Source organism: Halichoerus grypus, chromosome 12 (genome assembly GCF_964656455.1).
Source record: "Halichoerus grypus chromosome 12, mHalGry1.hap1.1, whole genome shotgun sequence".
Taxonomy (NCBI): domain Eukaryota; kingdom Metazoa; phylum Chordata; class Mammalia; order Carnivora; family Phocidae; genus Halichoerus; species Halichoerus grypus.
The window spans coordinates 54,095,114-54,115,912 of record NC_135723.1 but is presented as its reverse complement, the minus strand read 5'-3'; the positions used below and the strand labels follow the sequence as shown (position 1 = coordinate 54,115,912).

The 20,799-nt window shown below is 42.7% G+C and overlaps 1 protein-coding gene across 1 annotated transcript in view; it reads right to left on the bottom strand.

The window, feature by feature from the left end:
* DNAH11 (dynein axonemal heavy chain 11) overlaps positions 1-20,799 on the bottom strand; it is a 321,947-nt gene that overhangs the window by 129,530 nt on the left and 171,618 nt on the right. The window contains exons 47-55 of the mRNA XM_078059358.1: positions 13,809-14,009; positions 10,743-10,908; positions 9,975-10,077; positions 8,441-8,680; positions 6,330-6,491; positions 5,865-6,058; positions 2,437-2,599; positions 1,136-1,259; positions 552-694 (exon numbers count right to left, since the gene is read on the bottom strand). Coding sequence (XP_077915484.1) covers positions 552-694; positions 1,136-1,259; positions 2,437-2,599; positions 5,865-6,058; positions 6,330-6,491; positions 8,441-8,680; positions 9,975-10,077; positions 10,743-10,908; positions 13,809-14,009 — 1,496 coding nt within the window. The remainder of the gene's footprint in view (positions 1-551; positions 695-1,135; positions 1,260-2,436; positions 2,600-5,864; positions 6,059-6,329; positions 6,492-8,440; positions 8,681-9,974; positions 10,078-10,742; positions 10,909-13,808; positions 14,010-20,799) is intronic.

Genomic DNA, 20,799 nt, shown 5'->3' with positions numbered 1-20,799 from the left:
CCCAAAAGGAAGTCTGTGTTCCAGTCGTCCAGAGCCACCTTGGGTTTCTCTGAAGGTGTCCTGTCCAGTCCAACCTTCCTCTTACATAAATGCTATTTCCTCTCCCTGAAGGCTCCTCCCCACTCACTGCTTCTCCATGGATTCCAACCCATGCCCGACCCACGGCACAGTGCTTCCTCTAGCAGAGCCCAGTGCAGCGAAGGATGCTGCTCTCATCTGTAACCCATGGCACTACCCACATCAGTCCTGTACTATCATTACTTGTGATGATAGTCCTTCTCTCCTGGAGCAGTGTCAGCCCCTCCAGGACAGAGACCACGTCCAGTTCAATCGAGCACCGCACTGTCTGCTCAGCGCCATGTTCTATAGATGCTCAGCATCACGGGCAACTTCAGGAAGGTTTACTCCAGATGTGGGCACACGTAAAAATGCAAATGTCCTTTCAAAACGAATGGCTGCAATTCAAACTCATAGTATGAATCCTGACAGAACCGTGTCATAGTTCCAAGAGCAGGTTTTAAATATTATGCAAGTAAACAAGGGTTACTTACTTTGAGCTGTAGCTGAACCCTGGCCAGAAAGAATTTCCAACAATTTTCTCTGGAGTCCGCCATGCCTAGACCACGAACTTCATTACGAATTCCAGAAATTATGTTGTCTACATCTTCATCACTGAACAGGTCCGGGATTTCTCCTGCCCTCAAAGGAATGAGAAGAATTACTGAAAGACAGTCACAATTTAAATTTTAGATAGGACTTTTTAGTGCTTGCAATGCTCTATCATACAAAGTTCAGTTTAAAGGATGAAGAGTTTGAAATCAGAAATGTCTTTTTTTTTTTTTTTTGCATTTACAAGACACGCCACACACTGAGGACAAGCTCTGATAGACACACCCACTAAGCTCGTATGTGTAGGAATAACATTTACTTCACTGAAGGCTTCTCCAAGGCACCTCACATCCGTAAGCAGACTAAGAAAGTGATACACCTTAAATTAGTTAGGTTTATAGGTTTCTCCCCAAAGACTGCCCCAGCAAACATCTCAAAGACAAATTATCTCTCTTTAAAGTTCACTGCAACTACAGATAATTTGTCACTGGGGAAGATCTTTCAAGGAATGTGTTGGTTTAATCACCTGATGCCAGCAAGTCATTAATCAGCACGAGAAAGCTCTCATCTAGAACCTGGGCATCTGTCAGCAGGAACACAGTGGGCATGTTCTTGGCTCCAGTTCTGATGTACAAATTGGCAAGATCTACCTGTAAGGAAAGGAGGCCATCATTCATGCGCTGTTAAAATGCTGATGTGACGTGGGGAGTATGTGTGTGAGGGCTGGGAAGAACTCACTAACTATAATTTGAGAGCTTTCCCCATTCACACCTTCTTCTCTCTCAGTGATCCCGCATGGGGGCAAACAGCATGACATCACCTCCTTTCCTGGCATTTAATGATGAGCGCCATGTTCCTGGCTTAATGGACCATAGGGATGACAACCGGCGGCTGGTGGACAACTCCCTCCAAATAGACTGAAAACGCATTTGGTGACGCCCTTGCCAAGCAACGCAGTAAAAGGAAGATTCCGCTCATTTCAACAACTATTTCATTGAAAACAGTTTTTGTTTAGTTATTTATTTAGCTTTGTTTAATAATATTGAAAGCATGGGATTTGTTTTCTTTTTTGGGTTGAAAATGGCCGCATTACACCCACATTTCACTTGCCACAAACTCTGAATATTATTTTTAAGTACTGTTGTGATGAAAAAGCCAACTTTTAAAAGCACATGGGGGTTTCTTGAATGTATTCTCACCACATTTTATTTTCATGATTCATCCAAAGTGGACCTGTAAAGGCAGTATCTTTTTCTTCCCCTCTAACGTACAGGAGTACTAACGGTGTTGAACAGCAGGTGTAGTCAGTACAAAGGAAAAGGCACGTTTGTTGTAAGCAAGCATGTAAACTATTTTTCAAAAGATTTATTCATTCAAGAGAGAGAGAGAGCGCACACAGGGAGGTGGGGCAGAGGGAGAAGGAGAGAGAAACCCAAGCAGACTCCACACTGAGCACAGAGCCCAATGTGGGGCTCGATCCCACAACCCTGAGATCATAGCCTGAGCTGAAACCAAGAGTCAGACGCCCAACTGACTGCACCACCTAGGTGCCCCCTGTTGTAAGCAAGTATTTAATAAAATATTTTGAGTTGGGTCTATAGGCTTATAGGTTTATATACCTATAAACACTTAACAAATTTTATGATTACTAAATTTATCATGAAGGAGAAACAGACAAATATAACGAAATCCCCAAAAAGTCTTCCCCCTCTTGGTTGGGGAAGCCTTGGCCAAATCTGGGAGTCAGAGCTGATGTGGGCACGCTACCAGCTCAGGCTTTATCCGCCAGGCGGGAGGGGAGACGGGCTGCCTCCCACTCTGACTCACCCGAAGTTCCTGGATTCCGAAGCCTTCAGTCAGAGTGATCTGGAAGACCTCAAGGCTGCAGATGTAAGCTGCCAGCCGGGACAGGCTCTGCTTGCCGCTGCCGCCCACGCCAATCAAGAGTGCGTGACGCTGAGGGGTCCGAAGGATTCGGCTGATGCGACACCTGCTCAGGGACAGCACACCATGGCAGAAGACTGCGGGGCCTAGGAACTGTGTCTGCTTCATTTCTTAGAAAAGTGTCTAGACACAAAATCTGAATTTTTATTTTACACCTTTAGCCTTTGCTCATCTGCTTCCCCATCAAAAAAAGAGGCCCCTCACACTGGATGCCCAACCAAGTGTCCCTGTGGAGATCACATCCGGGACTCTCATTGCTTCCTTACTATCCATATACAAGGCCTTTCTGCAAGGCTTCAAGTTTTTTTGACTAGCAAGAAAGACCCCAATTTTACACCAGCAGCCATGTGCAGCAAACATCAAAGGGAGAATGTCTTCATGCCAGAAACTTGTGCTGTAGAATTATTTTGGAAAGACTGGATTTGTTTAGGCCAACAAACATCTCAATGTGATTTACTTCATGCAGATTCAACACTTGCCTCTAGGATTCTTACTTCCTTTGCAACAAAGCTTTGTCTGTCCTCGAGCACTCTAGAAAATTTATGAAACTTTTTAGGAGATTTACTGAAACCTTCAGAATCCAGCAAGGCCAACTAATTTCCTTATCCCTTGTTCTATATTGTGGAAGAGATTCTGAATGATTGAGCTACTGATATTATTGCTACATTTTACAGTTCAGAGTAAGTTGGCCTTATCATCTTGGATGAAGAAATAGGTCATAATTATGTTATAAATACTGAGAAAAGAAAGAAACTGAAATATAAGGATACGGATACCCAAATGCAACAAATGAGACACCATCATGTTAGTTCTAGGTTGCTTTTCTCAAATGAATGTAAGCTTCCGGCCTTGACTGATGCACCTAGATAATTTTTTACCAAAGCATTTTGTGGAAAAGCAAGGCTGGGGTCACTTATACCAGGACAAGCACATCTCAGCTGCAAACCATCAATAACTAAAGAGATGGGTCATCGTGAGCGGCTCAGGCAGGTCCATGAGGTTGACTTCACATGACTATACAACAAAACCACCTTGGGAAAGCCATGAAATTACTCTGAGGCAAATGAAACCCCAAGTTACAAAGCTGAGTTTTCCTTTTGTTTAAATGTATGCTTTGAGGTTTGGACCTCACCAGATTCTCGAAGCAATAAAGTTCCTTCCTAGGAGGCCTTGAGGATGCGTTCTGAGATCATCTCTAACCCTGAGTAAATCAGCTGTGAGCTCACAATCCCGGATCAAAGCAACAGCCTTCCTCTTGAAAGCCACCGAGAAGCCCCCGATGAAGGATTGAGGAGAAGACTCTCGCCCTTGGTGGCAATGGGTCATCTCTCTCACCTGCCCCATGATTCCTGTTCACAGTCAGTGTCCTAAGCCAAGCAGGAACAGCGACACTAACACTTCAATTAGCAGCGCAGTCATAGACTTTACCTACCACCAGTGTGTGCCATCAGAGGACGGAAGCTGCAAAGGGAGCTATGAATCAATCAATACTTCACATGCTTATAATAACTCATGATGGGGAGGTCTCCCAAGTTTTTCTTCGCCGCTCGTGAAAACTGAAACCTGCCTTTTTGGGGTGTCTCTTTGAATTTCCTTCTTCCCATACTTCCTTCTTTCTTGACTCATTTTTAACCATGATTTCCTTATTTTAATCTTTGCCCAAACATCCCTTGTTGGAAAGGCCAACGTTACTTACTGAATGGCAAACCCCCAATTCATATATGAAAGTCCTAACCCCTAGTACCTCTGAATAAAAGCTTCTCGGGAAATAGGGTCACTGAGGAAGTAACTGGTTAAGACAAGACAGTATCATTCTGCAGTAACGCGGGCCCCTTATCCACGATAACCGGGGTCCTTCTAAAACAGAGGAATTTGGACGCAGGCACACACAGCGGGAGAAGGCCATGTGAGGGCTGGGTAAGCCACCACAAGCCAAGGAACGACCAGAAGCTCGCAGAGAATTCTGGAACAGATCCTTCCCAGCATCTGCAGAGGGAGCATGGCTCTCTGTCACGTCTCTTTCAGATTTCTTGCCTCCACTGTGCGACCATAAGTACCTGTTTTTCTAAACCACCCATATGCGGTATTTCGGTACAACGCTAGCAAACTAACAGAGCCAGTGACAAATCATGGTGATGAGGGGAGCAGTGCCGGACGTGACGGTGCGTCCAACTGCCCACACGGCGGCAGCAAGGGCCAGCTGCTTGGACCCTTCCACAAATGACGTCATTCCCATGCTAAAATCTGTTGAAAAACTTCTCACTGCACTTAGAGTAAAACGGAAACTCCTTCCTCCGGTTATAGGGAAATACCCTGGGTCAGTAAAACCCGTTCGGGCATCTCCATACTTGTCGAATATTGCTCTCTCCACTTTTTCTCCATTCTGCAGCCATGACGACCCCTTTTCTGTTTTTGAACATTCAGCCTTGGGGCCCCATGAAATATGCCCCTGCCTAGAATGTTCTTCCTCCAGGTCTTTCCAGGCTTCGCTCCTGCTTACCATTTGATCTTACCTTAAATGGCACCTCCTCATAGAGATACCCAGGCCTTTTATGGGAATGCACATATTTATTTCTCGGAATCGATCTATTTCTCAGCATGACACGTCACTTCCTGCCATCTTGCTTGCTTATGTCTTTATAAAAGTTCATCAGCATCACTAAAATGTAAGCTCAACTAGAATAAGGACTAGACTATCTTGTTTGCTGCTGTATCCTCAGTACCTAGAACAATGTCTGACAGCAAGGGAGCGATGGATGGTTGCATTATCTGTGCACTGCACAAGGCACCCAGTCTAGGAGGTGAGCCAGAGCCTTGTCAGCCAAGCTCTACATCAGGACAGCAGCATCTGTCTAATTATCTGCCAAGAAAACATGCCCCCTTCCCTTACTAATTTGTACCAGAAGTAAATCGGCTGCCACTGTTCCCGTTTAGCACTCAGTAGGCACTCAGTAAACATGTTTCATCAATGACCAGCAATTTCCATTCATCTTGTTTCTGTCAGTTAGGAACCTTACGGCTTTGAATGAGTCCCATGCCTTTCTCTTTCTCAATCTTCTTACCTATCAGGGCTACAGTGAAATAAAATGAAATTATGGCTGTGACGATGCTTCAGAAAGTAGTGTACTGGCCTCAGACATGATTAAGATTAGGATGTAACTTAGCGAGACCCTTGCAGTTTTATACTGTATGGCAAACAAGAGACAGGAGCTGCTAGCTTGGAGTACTGAGTATGCTGCACAGAAGCACGATGACTGTGGAGACCTCGCCATTTTTACTCTGAGAGAAAGCATCGTGACTTGTCAACTCACACATGCTGCATGGCGTCTTCAAATAAGACCAGGTGCATGGCAGCATTCAGTTCATTGTAGTTGGCTAAGGCTTCCGTAAGGATGGTCTTCAGCACCTCCCAGTCCCTCACCGGCAGGTAGCACGGATCTTGGCCGCCGTGAGCAAAGTGGCAATAGATGAGGGGCTGTTGAAACAGCACGTGACTGTCTACACCCTGCAGGAGGAGGGAGAGAACAATCTGCTCACGTCAGCCATCCAGAATGAGCCATCTGGAAGCACAGTGGCCCACCAAAGGCAGAACCTGCAGGTCAGTCTGTGAGTCGCTGGGCAGAATGTTCCCCAGGACAGACCCGAGTATATTCTGGAATCATGGCTGTTCCAGCAAGGTAAGCATGTGCCCAATTTGTTCACATCCTTAGCTGACTCTGCCCCAACACTGATTAGTGCCAGAGCAAAGAGTGACCTTGGACATCCCACACACTTACTTCAAAATATTTACAAGCAGTTTCCAGCATTTTTTTCTGAAACAAATCACAATCCTTTGGGTCTACCAGTTTGTCTCCATAAACACGAGAAGACTCGTGAAGCCACAGGCGGATTAAATCATTTGGACATTTTAAACATTCAGGAGAAGCAAATAAAATGCCCTACAAGGCAAGAACGGGAACAATTAAAAATTCGGAAACTGGTGACATTCTACAATAGTATTTTCCTTTAACATTTTAACTGTATACTAAATTCAGCAATTTATTAAGTTAAAAGAATTACTCTAAGTAGAATTATTATAATAGTAGTTTTACTCTCTGAGAAGTAACATCTTAAAAACCCGACTATCATTATACCCAGTTTCAGAATATAGGTTAAGACTGTATTTCACAAGCCAGCCCAGGAAATAAATAGCTCATCTGAGGACTTGTGTTTATCATGTCTCCCAACAGATGAAGTTTCCCAAAGGACAAAGAGCTAACATGAATGTCACAGGATCAACATTTCTTTTTATCCTAAAATCCTTTGATATCTCTTAATCTAACCCTTCCATTTAGCAGATGAGGAATATGAGACCAAAAGTAAATTGTCTGAAATCACACTTTGTGGGTAGATCTGGAACTAGCCCCAAAACATTTTGACTACCCCCCCTCCCTTCAATACTACCCTTCAGTATCTTGGATTCATAGACCCACTCCTTCGGGAAAGAGTCAGCTGGCTCTGGACTTCGAAGAGACAGAGAGTTGGAGGCAAGTAGTTACAAAGCCTCAACAACTGTTTGGTGGCATGAGGTGTAGCTGACAGACTGGACACAGCGGTGAGCAAGCCTCTCATCCCGTGTCACCTATGGCTTTCCTTCCTGTTTTTCCCTAAGATTAAAAATCAGCTTTGGTGCTCCCGGGTGGCTCAGTCGGTTAAGCGTCCGACTCTTGATTTCGGCTCAGGTCATGATCTCAGGGCCACGAGATCGAGACCCGTGTCCGCCTCTGTGCTCAGTATGCCACCTACTTGAGATTTTCTCTCACCCTCTCCCTCTGCCCCTCCCCTGCCTCCTCTCTCATGCTCTCTAATAAATAAATAATTTTTTAAAAAATCAGCTTTTAAACAACACTGTATTGAGCAAAGTCATTCCAGCAGGTGCTAAAAATACAGCGATGAGAACGAGTGGAAGCTTGGTCTCAGGAATCTGTTGTCTGACACAGTGTTATGGTTGTAAGGCATTTGCAGAGTGATTTAGAAAAGAGGGTTATAAAAATATAAAGAAGCAAAAATCACCAAAGATAAAGAAGTCTCCTGAAATTCTCCACTACCCCTCTCACAAAAGAACTTCAGGCCATAAATAACCCTCTAACTGCTTTTTCTGTGGAGGGTAGATCACACCAGTTGATTTTTTTTTTTTAAATTCCGGTTTCAATTCCCTCTTTGGAATTTCCTTACAAACCAAATACAGAAACACTGTCCTTTTACCAGGTAAGCCAATAAGTGTCAAGGTCAAGTAAAAATAATCCAATGGTGTAAGAAATTGTGATGTTTCTCTTGACGTATGTTTAAAAATCATATCGTATAAATAAGAATAAATAACAAATGATCCTCCTCACTTGGCCCAAAATGAGGCACTCAGATATTTATATGGAATACACAGAACAGGGAGTCAGACTTCTACCCTTGCTTCTGCAGCTAAGTCTCTGCACTTGAGAGAATCCACGAGTTCCATCGGTAAAATGAGAATAAACCTGCCATATAGACTTTACAGAGAAGTTTATGGTGTAACACCCAAGAATACATACAACAGTACACAGCATCACCTTGAACTAAGTTCCGTAACTGAACACCATTAATCTTTTTTTTTTTTTTTTAAAGATTTTATTTATTTATTTATTTGAGAGAGAGAGAGAGAGAAACAGCATGAGAGGGGATAGGGTCAGAGGGAGAAGCAGGCTCCCTGCTGAGCCGGGAGCCCGATGCGGGACTCGATCCCAGGACTCCGGGATCATGACCTGAGCCGAAGGCAGTCGCTTAACCAACTGAGCCACCCAGGCGCCCGAACACCATTAATCTTACCAAAATCATTCCTCCACCCAAGATGCATAACCCAGAGCCACCAAGGTACCTGGAAGACGTTTGATAAGTCTCTCAGATTAAAGACGTAGTGGAATTTAACAGCTGTGGGTAAAAAGTTATGTGTCATCATCTGATGGAACATGATTGTTGCCTGTACCAAAGAGGGGCCGCTCCTGAGAAGTGATGGACCAAAGGCTTGCTGCTGAAAGTGGAAGTTAAGAATTTGGCTATAGATGGTTTGCAGCGTATCCAAGGATGGAAAGTTGAATGCAAACACAGTGAAATGTCTCTGAAAAACAAAACAAAAGAAATGTAAGAGTTACATATAATAGGGATTATAATGGAACCATTAGATTGCAAAAAAAGGCTTTTTTTTTTTTTTAACACTTCCTGTATTCCGTGCCCCCTGCCATGTCACTGTGGTACCTTTCTCTCTGACTCTGCGCCTGGCTATAGGACTCGATTGAGCTAACAGAGTGAGGCGGAAATGACACTGTGCCAGTGACTGTCAGAAGCCTGCGTGTTTCCACTTGCTCTCTTAAGGCCCGACCTTTGCCATGGACTGTACAAGCCTATTAACGGATGAAAGACACATGAAACCGAGCCACCCTGTCCCTATCACTTTAGTCAAAGCCACCAGAGATTCGCTGATAGAGTCACCCAGCCGACCCCCAGCTGATTCCAGGTAAGGGTTTAACCAACACTTACTGTTGTATACTGTTGTTTTTTGTGTGTTATAGTTGGTGGGGGTTATTGTTATTAAAAGCTTATATGTACACACAAAACATGCACATTAATATTTTTATCAGCTTTATTCATAATTCCAAGATGTGGAAATAACCAAGGCATCCTTCAATAGGTGAATGGATAAACAAACTGGTACACCAATACAATGAATATTACATAGTGGTTAAAAAAAAAAAAAAAAAAGAGCTATCAAGCCATGAAAAGACACGGCAAAACCTTAAATGTGTATTTAAGCTAAGTCCAAGAAGCCAATCTGAAAAGGCCACATACTGTGGGATTTCAAATGTGTGACATTCTGGAAAAGGTGAAACTATGGAGATAATAAAAGGATCAGCTGGTTGACAGGGATTCAGGAGTGGGGGGATGGATGATTAGGTGGAGCACAGGAAATTTTTAGTATAGTGAAATTATTCTGTATGGTATTTTCATGGTGGATACCTGGCATTATGTATTTGCCAAAATCCACAGAAGACACAACACAAAGAATGAGCTCTAATGTAAACTTTGGACTTTGGCTAATAATAATGAATTTATATTGGTTCATCAACTGTAATAAATGCAGGACACTAATGCAATATGCTCATAATAGGGTAAAGTGAGGTGGGAGGAGGGTGAGAAGGTATTAAGGGAACTCTTTGCAGTCCTTTCAACTAAAACTGCTGAAACAGTTTGTAAACCTGTACCTGCTCTTAAAAAAATAATTAAAAAAAAAAAAGCTTCCAACAAAAGTCCAGTAGGAGCCCTAGTTTGTACGAAAAGCTTCAAGAATCACAATCTACAATGTTTGAGGTTTTACTCAGGGCCTATCTGGGCGACAGCAGGACTCCACATCCTACCTGTAGTCGAGGATTGATCGTGGAACTGCCCACCATCAGATTCATGCAGGCGATGTACTGACAGCTGTGGATTTCCTTAAGCATCACCTTCTGTCTATCATACCTGAAAACCAGGAAACAGAGCCTTAAGTCCAAAACCTGAAGATGACAACACATCAAAATCCCCCAGTTTATGAAGGACGTCCTCACAAACTGTCTCCCTTGATTTTTATAATCTCTCTGTGATGCTGGGCGTGTTAGCCTCAACTCAGAGACACGAAAACTAAAGCTTAGAAAACGGAAGGCTACATAGCTCTTCTGATGCCTGAATCAACATAAGGAACTGAGTCAATACCTACTGTTCCTGCTTACTGATTCCCACGTGACTATTTCTGGTGAGCAATATCCACAGCAAGGCTGGGGGCTCTCCCTCTAGTTAACGGCAGGGACGGACACACTGCAAGGCCCAGACATTACCCAACAGCTACATCCCACAGAATAAGGTTAGGTGTCTAAGTAATTTAGTGCGAGTTAACGTATCTGAGAGTTTAATGCTTCAACTAGACAGTAATATATCTAAGACGCTTTTCAATCCAATTCTTCCAAAGATACAAAGGGAACCTACAGCATTTATGATGATGAAAGGGGGATGTAAAACGAAACCTAAAAGTCATCCCAGAAAATGCTCCTCCTCCTCAGAAGAAATTGGGGTAATTTCATTCTTCGGCATTCATCCATAATAACAATAATTAGATTTCAGTAGAGAAGAAGACACAGAGAATCGTTTACCAGTGTCCGTAATCAATGTGCTGCCGAATCAGAGTGTGGGGCTGCACTGTGCCATAGGGGTCCACTTCGGGCATATTCATGTCGTCGATGAAATAAACTAATTTTTTATTTCCTCCTGGACCATAGATACGACCAGCCTTTTTCTCTAGAGGTTTCTCAAGAATTCCTGAAACAAATGCATCGTTTTGCCCACCGATCAGATAAAATGTCACTTTCTGTCCTTCGTCTTTTTTTTTTTTCCTCATTTTTCCTCATCTTCTGTCCATTTCATCCACTCCTAAGTCTTCAAGTATTAACTCTGTGCAGTTCAGTATCAGCGATGACCCTCTGGTCACCTCCTCTGTGTCATGCTTTCCTGCCCAGCCTCCCTCCTATTGGCAGCTCACCTCGCCTCTCCTTTCCTGGAGAGTCAACATCTGACACACAACATCACACTGGCCAGCAATCGAGGCCACACTGCGGCTGGTCTGAACGGTTTGCTGCCTGAACACACTCTAACCCACGGCCTGCTCCCTCTGTCCTTCCCTATCACCCCTGCAGGAGAGGTACCTACGCACAACAGAGAGAGTCCCCATACCTCTCTTCTTGGGTCATCCAAGGGCACAGGTATAAGGGAAGGCTGTACACAGACTCTATCGTGTGCACACATTAACTTACATTTCCTCATGTGCCTCAGTGACTGTGCTGGGAGTAGGAAATCCTGAACCGAGTGTGTATAAGACATAGTGTCTAATAATTGCTGGCCCTCCGAAGAGACTATGAGTAGCTTGAGGACAAGGAACTGCATCGTGTTCATGACTGTATTCCCGATGACAACCACAATAAGCCATTTGTTAAATGAATGAAAGAACAAAGAAGTATATCAGGAATAAATTAACAAAGCCCTCTTCCAAGCAGTGGCTTGGCACTTCCAAATGCGTGCTTCCTACCAGCCACTGGTGCCTGGATGTTTGGCCCACACCAAACAAGCCTCTTGCCCACTCACAACCCATCTCTTCCTTTTTCCCTTCTGTGCTCCTCTTTGTGAGATTAACACTCTCTTAGCCAGGTGCCAAGCTTTAGTATCATCTTTCTCTCCTGGTCCCAGATCTGCCTGACTACAGCCTGTAAATGGTACTTCATGTCTCTTCCCTTTCACCACTCTTTCTACCATTTTAGTCAGAGCAACGTTACATTCAGCTGGTACACTACCCAGGGGGACTGGTCTCCCCACCTCAGACATCTCCTCCCAAAGGACAGCCTGCATCCTTGCTCCCCATAAATGGCTCGCCATTTCCTACCAAAGGAAATACATTCTCTTCAGCTTGCATCTTAGCTCTTTCTACAGTTATAGTGACCATTCCACATTGCCTGGGGCTGTCCTGGTTTGTTTGTTTATTTGTTTTCTGAGAGAGAGAGAGCGCACACATGTGAGTTGGAACGGTGGTGGGGGGCAGTGGGAAGGCAGAGGGGAGGGGAGAATCTCCAACAGGCTCCACACCCAGTGCAGCGCCCAACTAGGGCCTCAATCTCATGACAACAAGATCATGACCTGAGCCAAAACCAAGAGTCAGCTCGGTCAGCCACTGAGCCACCCAGACCCCCTGAACTATGCTGATTTTAACAATAAAAATCTCATGTCCCAGAAATCCCCTCACTCCATGGCAAACCTAACAGTTGGGCCTTCTACCTACAGTCTAGCTCCAACGCACCACTGTAACCTTTTCTCTATGTTCTACCCCATCTCTGTGCTTCAGCCAACTTAGAGATTCAATTAATTGCATGTCTTCTGTAATTTTCTCTTTCCTCTGTTTGCTTACACTCATTTTTCTATCTCAAATCCTATCTTTGCCTGCATTACACCCCATCCTGAAGGTCTGAAACCCAAATCTTTCAAGTACACTGGTCTATTTGTTGTGCTAACAGGCAATGTCTAAATCTTACACCATGCCTGTACCCTTTCAGGAATTAGCAAGATGAACTCATAGTACAGTGAAGTACTTTGTTCGATTATTGAATTGTAGACCTAATCTTCCATTTACAAGTGATAAAGTGATCCCTCCTTCTGTGTCTGTGAATGAAAAACATGCACTGGACACAATGCCTTGGGAAAAATAGATAAATAATATAAATTTGCTAAAGAATTAAATGAAACATCTTCAAGTTGGATTTTTTTAACTGTTCCATTCATGAGGTCAAGAAAGACAAACCTCATTAAGAGATTACAAAAAATCACTCTTGGCTGAGTTAATGATGTCAGTCAGTAAGAAAATTTATTATTAACCTCTACTGATAAAGCTAGGAAAGCAGTAACAACATATACCGATGTGCATGACCGTGTGCACACATACACACACACACACACGCACGCACACACACACACATACACACAGAAACCACAATCAAGGCAACTCAATAGGTTTAATCAACTACTAGATAATAGGGAGTTTCACTGCCCTCACCACCAACATAACCCTGACAATTTCCTGGATAGTGACAGACCTACAAATAGCAGCTCTTTCTACACTATCTCCTTCACTTCCCATGTCTACTTAGCTTGCCCCTCCTAACTCAGAATGCCCCAAATCTGTTTGGTTCTTTTGTTTACACCGATATATTTATTCAAAGGCTAAAATTATTCTTACAATTTTCCTAAGATTTAATTACAGCTCATGGCCTGGCATTTCATCAATACAGTTTTAATGAAGTTCTCCTAAATCAATCCATTACTTGAAAAGGTAACCAGGACACTCTTCCTTGTGGACATCGTTATGTTGCTAGGGCTCCATAAAATTGACTAAAGGTGGTCAAACTGTGTAGAGGCAAAGCAATGAACACTGCTGATGTCGATTCTTGCTGTTCTGAACAGTAATAAGTGAAATAAAGTCACTAGTGATATAAAAAGCCAAAATCACAATACTGAAACAAAGTATATTTTACCCAGATTGGTGGTAAGTAAAAATTCATCTGAGGCCAAAGCAAAATGGTCTAAAGCCTAGAGAAAGTAGTCGTCCCCTCCAGCTACATGCCCCAGCCTTGACAGTTTCTGATGCCTTGTTTCTAAAATATAAGCAGGAGAACACTTACTTTGCAGAGCTGCAGATGTTGTATAGTAGTTGAAAGGCACACGGGACACGAAGTAATCCTCAGAGAGACTTGCCAGTGTATCACCTACAAAGGCTGTCTTTCCCACCCCAGCATTTCCTACCAGCATTAGGGGTTGTCCTTTCTCAAGCAGCAACTCTACGAAATATCTGAGACGGGTTGTCTCTGATGTGTGAACCACAACTCTCTGTGGGGGGGGGGGAGGGGGAGAAGGATAGAATGAGAGAAAAGTCAGAAAGAGAGGCATTCCAAAATTTTCTATCTTAAGCAACACAGTCACTTGAGAATTGAGATCCAAAGAATTCTTAACTCAAGTTCACACTCGGTAGGAGAGATCTTACCTGATTTTCAGTTTTGAATTGTCAGAGTTCAGACATCATAACTTGAGGAGAGCAAATGGGTAGTACCATCAAAATGCAGTAGCATAAGCAATGGATTTATCTTTTCCAACTTAAGTACTAGCCAAAGCCCCTTTCACAGAGTACCTATACTCTGTCCAACCCCGTGTTAGGCATACCAGGGAATCCAATAAAAGTTTAAGAAACCGCCCACCACTCTCTAGGAGCTGACAAAACATTTGAAAAGTCAAGACACACATAAATCAAAGTTGGGAGCAATGCCTTGGCTGGGTAAGATTAAGTGGCCAAACGATTAGGGCAGAATTTAGACTAAAGGAGTTCTGCATGGGGAGAGACCCAATGGCAGGAAACAGTGATTTTAAGTGAAATATTCCTAAGTCCAAAGTACTTTCAAACATATTATGCATTGTTTTGTTAAAAAAGAAAAACTTTATAGCAATGCTTCTGCTTTGAAAATTAGCGACTTATTTATATACTTTATTGTTTCACAACAAATTTGAGGTGGCTTAGGGGAATAAAATAAAATGAAGAACAGAGGAGGAGGGGAAAAGATGGCGGAGGAGTAGGGGACCCTATTCTGACCGGTCCCCGGAATTGAGCTGATATCTACCAGACCACTCTGAACACCCATGAAATCAGCCTGAGATGTAAGAAAGTATATCTAGATCTCTACAAACAGAATCTCACAGGCGGTTGGTTCCCAGGTACGAAGTGGGGAGCTGTGGGGAGCAGATATTGGAGGATAAACGGCAGCAGGAGGGTGCCTGGCCATGAGGATCCTACACCACTGGTGAGTGACAGCCTCCTGCACTGGGGACGGGACACAGACTTGCAGACCGGTAACGGCAGGGAAAGGACTTTAGATGGAAACCAGAGTAGTGGGGCCATGTGTGCGAACTGGGGGCGGCTGGAGGTTTTAGAAGCACAAAGGGCAGAGACGTGCTCCGACCTAGAGGCGGACTGGGAGCCCTGTGCAGGGGTGCACAACCCAGGACACTGCAGTTTATAGCAGCACAGACACAAACGGATATAGTGTGGCCTGGAGAGCTCACTGAAGAACAGACTGCGATCTCTCCGCTCTGAGGCAGAGAGTTGGAAACGGTCTCTTCTGCTCTGACTCTCAGAAGAGATGCGGAAAGCTGCCAGGGAAAGCCACCAGAGAACAAAAGCCCCCCAAAACCGGTTTTCACTGAGCCCATCCCCCACCACAGGGGGCAGGGCAACAGGGATGCCTGAGTAACAGTGCGGCACACCCCTCCCCCAGGAGACAGGGTGGGAGAACAAGAGGCCAGCAACCCTAAGGTCCCTATAAAACAGGTGCGTCTTGCTTGGGTTGTGGTCAATAATTTTGGACGCTGTACATTCCCTCAACCACCCCTCAACAGAATGACTAGGAGGAGGAACCCCCAAAATAGAAAAGACTCAGAGACTGTGACTACTTCTGCCACAGATTTACAAATGGATACAGATATAACCAAGATGTCGGAGATGGAATTCAGAGTACCAACTGTGAAGACAATAGCTAGAATGGAGAAATCGATTAATGGCAACATAGAATCCCTAAGGGCCGGAACTGAAAGCTGAATTGGCAGGACTTAAAAATGCTATCAATGAGATCCAATCTAATCTAGATAATCTAACAGCTAGGGTAAGTGAGGCAGAAGAACAAATTACTGATCTAGAAGACCAATTAACAGACAAGAAGGAAAAAGAGAAGACCAGGGAAAAACAACTCAAAATCCATGAAAATAGAATCAGAGAAATAGGTGACACCATGAAACATTCCAATGTCAGAATTATCGGGATCCCTGATGGGGTGGAGAGCGAGAGAGGACTAGAAGATATATCTGAGCAAATCGTAGCTGAGAACTTCCCTAATCTGGGGAATGAAACAAACATTCCTGTCCTAGAGGCAGAGAGGACCCCTCCTAAGATCAAGGAAAACAGGCCAACGCCCCGGCATGTAATAGTAAAACTCGTGAATCTCAGAACCAAGGAAACCATCTTAAGGGCAGTTAGGGGGAAGAGATTCCTTACGTACAGAGGGAGGAACATCAGAATAACGTCAGACCTATCCAGAGAGACCTGGCAAGCCAGAAAGGCCTGGCAAGACATATTCAGGGTACTAAACGAGAAGAACATGCAGCCAAGAATACTTTCTCTGGCAAGGCTGTCATTTAGAATGAATTGAGAGATGCAGAGCTTCCAAGACCTGCAGAAACTGAAAGAATATGTGACCACTAAGCCGGCCCTGCAAGAAATATTAAGGGGGGTTCTATAAAAGGAGAAAGACCCCAAGAGTGATATACAACAGAAATTTATAGGGACAATCTATAAAAACAAGGTCCTCACAGGCAACATGATGACAATAAATTCATATCTTTCAATAATCACTCTCAACATGAATGGCCTAAACACTCCCATAAAACGGCACAAGGTTGCAGATGGGATAAAAAGACAGGACCCATCCATATGCTATCTACAAGAGACTCATTTTGAACCTAAAGATACATCCAGACTGAAAGTGAAGGGATGGAGTTCCATCTTCCACGCCAACGGACCTCAAAAGAAAGCTGGGGTAGCAATTCTTATAAAAGACAAATTTGATTTTAAGCTAAAGACGGTAGTTAGAGACACAGAAGGACACTATATCATTCTTAAAGGGTCTAGCCAACAAGAAGATCTAACAATTGTAAATATCTACGCCCCCAACATGGGAGCAGCCATCTACATAAGCCAACTGTTAACCAAAATAAAGAGTCATATTGATAACAATACGTTAATTGTAGGAGACCTCAATACTCCACTCTCAGCAATGGACAGATCATCTAAGCAGAAAATCAACAAAGAAACAAGAGCTTTGAATGACACACTGGACGAGATGGACCTCATAGATATATATGGAACATTCCACCCTAAAACAACAGAATACTCGTTCTTCTCGAGTGCACATGGAACTTTCTCCAGAATAGACCACATACTGCGTCACAAATCAGGTCTCAACAGATACCAAAAGACTGAGATTATTCCCTGCATGTTCTCAGTCCATAATGCTTTTTAAAACTGGAACTCAATCACAAGAAAAAATTTGGCAGAAATTCAAACACTTGGAAGCTAAAGACCACTCTGCTCAAGAATGTTTGGGTCAACCAGGAAATCAAAGAAGAACTTAAACAATTCATGGAAACCAATGAGAATGAAAACACATTGGTCCAAAACCTTTGGGATACTGCAAAGGCGGTCCTAAGGGGGAAATACATAGTCATCCAAGCCTCACTCAAAAAAATAGAAAAATCCCAAATTCAGCAACTAACTTTACACCTTAAAGAACTAGAGAAAAAGCAACAAATGATGCCTCAGCCACTCATTAGAAGAGAAATAATTAAGATTGGAGAGCAGAGATCATTGAATTAGAAACCAGAAACACAGTAGGTCAGATCAACAAAACTAGAAGCTGGTTCTTTGAAAGAATTAATAAGATCGATAAACCACTGGCCAGACTTATCCAAAAGAAAAGAGAAAGGACCCAAATTAATAAAATTAATGAATGAAAGGGGAAAGATCACGACTAACACCAAGGAAATAGAAACAATTACTAGAAATTATTATCAACAACTATATGCCAATAAATTAAGCAACCTGGAAGAAATGGATGCCTTCCTGGAAATCTATAAACTCCCAAGACTGAAACAGGAAGAAATTGACAACCTGAATAGATTCAGACAATAACCAGTAACGAGATTGAAGCAGTGATCAAAAACCTCCCAAAAAACAAGAGTCCAGGGCCTGATGGATTCCCTGGCTAATTCTACCAAACATTCAAAGAATAAATAATACCTATCCTCCTAGCCTTATTCTATGAGGCCAGCATTACCTTAATCCCCAAACCAGGCAAAGACCCCATCAAAAAGGAGAATTTCAGACCGATATCCCTGATGAATATGGATTCCAAAATCCTCAACAAAATCCTAGCTAATAGGATCCAACAATACATTAAAAGGATCATCCACCACGAACAAGTGGGATTTATCCCAGGGATGCAAGGGTGGTTCAACATTCACAAATCAATCAATGTGATAGAACACATGAATAAGAGGAGAGAGAAGAAGCATATGGTCCTCTCAATTGATGCAGAAAAAGCATTTGACAAAATACAGCATCCTTTCCTGATTAAAAGTCTTCAGAATATAGGGATAGAGGGAACATTCCTCAAGTTCATAAAATCCATCTATGAAAAACCCACAGCGAATATCATCCTCAAAGGGGAGAAGCTGAGAGCATTTCCCTTAAGATCAGGAACACGACAAGGATGCCCACTCTCGCCACTATTGTTCAACATAGTACTAGAAGTCCTAGCAACAGCAATCAGACAACAAAAAGAAATAAAAGGTATTCAAATTGGCAAAGAAGAAGTCAAACTCTCTCTCTTCACAGATGACATGATACTTTCTGTGGAAAATCCAAAAGACTCCACCCCCAAATTACTAGAACTCATACAGCAATTCAGTAATGTGGCAGGATACAAAATCAATGCACAGAAATCAGTTGCTTTCTTATACACTAACAACGCAACTGTAGAAAGAGAAATTAGAGAAACGATTCCATTTACAATAGCACCAAAAACCGTAAGATACCTCGGAATAAACCTAACCAAAGAGGTAAAGGATCTATACTCTAGGAACTACAGAACACTCATGAAAGAAATTGAAGAAGACACAAGAAGATGGAAAAACATTCCATGCTCATGGATCAGAAGAATAAACATTGTTAAAATGTCTATGCTACCCAGAGCAATCTATACCTTCAACGCCATCCCGATCAAAATTCCAATGACATTTTTCAAAGTGCTGGAACAAACAATCCTAAAATTTGTATGGAATCAGAAGAGACCCCGAATTGCCAAGGAAATGCTGAAAAAGAAAAACAAAGCTGGGGGCATCACATTGCCTGATTTCAAACTATATTACAAAGCAGTGATCACCAAGACAGAATGGTACTGGCACAAAAACAGACATATAGACCAATGGAACAGAACAGAGAGCCCAGATATGGATCCTCAACTCTATAGTCAAATAATCTTCGACAAAGCAGGAAAAAATATGCAATGGAAAAAAGGCAGTCTCTTCAACAAATGGTGCTGGGAAAATTGGACAGCTATACACAGAAGAATGAAACTCGACCATTCTCTAACACCATACACAAAGATAAACTCAAAATGGATGAAAGATCTCAATGTGAGACAGGAATCCATCAAAATCCTAGAGGAGAACATAGGCAGTAACCTCTTTGACATCGGCCACAGCAACTTCTTTCAAGATACATCTCCAAAGACTAGTGAAACAAAAGCAAAAATGAACTTTTGGGACTTCGTCAAGATAAAAAGCTTCTGCACAGCAAAGGAAACAGTCAACAAAACAAAGAGGCAACCCACAGAATGGGAGAAGATATTTGCAAATGATACTACAGATAAAGGGCTGGTATCCAAGATCTATAAAGAACTTCTCAAACTCAACACCCAAAAAACAAATAATCCAGTCAAAAAATGGGCAGAAGACATCAACAGACACTTCTCCAAAGAAGACATACAAATGGCTAACAGACACATGAAAAAATGTTCATCATCATTAGCCATCAGGGAAATTCAAATCAAAACCACACTGAGATACCACCTTACGCCGGTTAGAATGGCAAAAATGGACAGGGCAAGAAACAACAAATGTTGGAGAGGTTGTGGAGAAAGGGGAACCCTCTTACACTGTTGGTGGGAATGCAAGTTGGGTACAGCCACTTTGGAAAACAGTGTGGAGGTGCTTCAAAAAATTAAAAATAGAGCTACCCTATGACCCAGCAATTGCACTACTGGGTATTTACCCCAAAGACACAGATGTAGTGAAAAGAAGAGCCATATGTACCCCAAAGTTCAAAGCAGCAATATCCGCAATAGCCAAACTGTAGAAAGTGCTGAGATGCCCTTCAACAGATGAATGGATAAAGAAGATTTGGTCCATATATACAATGGGATATTACTCAGCTATCAGAAAGGATGAATACCCAACTTTCACATTATGCTAAGTGAAATAAGTCAAGCAGAGAAAGTCAATTGTCATATGGTTTCACTTATTTGTGGAACATAAGGAATACCATGGAGGACATTAGGAGAAGGAAGGGAAAAATGAAGGGGGGAAATCAGAGGGAGAGGAACCACGAGAGACTATGGACTCTGAGAAACAAACTGAGGGTTTTAGAGGGGAGGGGGTGGAGGGATGGGTTAGCCTGGTGATGGGTATTAAGGAGGGCACATAATGCATGGAGGACTGGGTGTTATATGAAAACAATGAATCATGGATCACTACATCAAAAACTAATGATGTATGGTAACTAACATAACATGAAAAAATAAAATTAAATTAAAAAAAAAAGAAGAACAGAAATAAACCTGATTCAGGGAACACGGACTAATATATAAAGTCAGGGAAAGAGGTAGCAGGTGCAGATATGCAAGAAATAGAATCCTGCACAGTGATTAAAACAGAGTTGACATTTCTTGCATTTTTGGTGGCCAAATTAAAAAGGGGGTAAAAAAAAAACCACCTGCAAGATTCAGATTGGTTCTT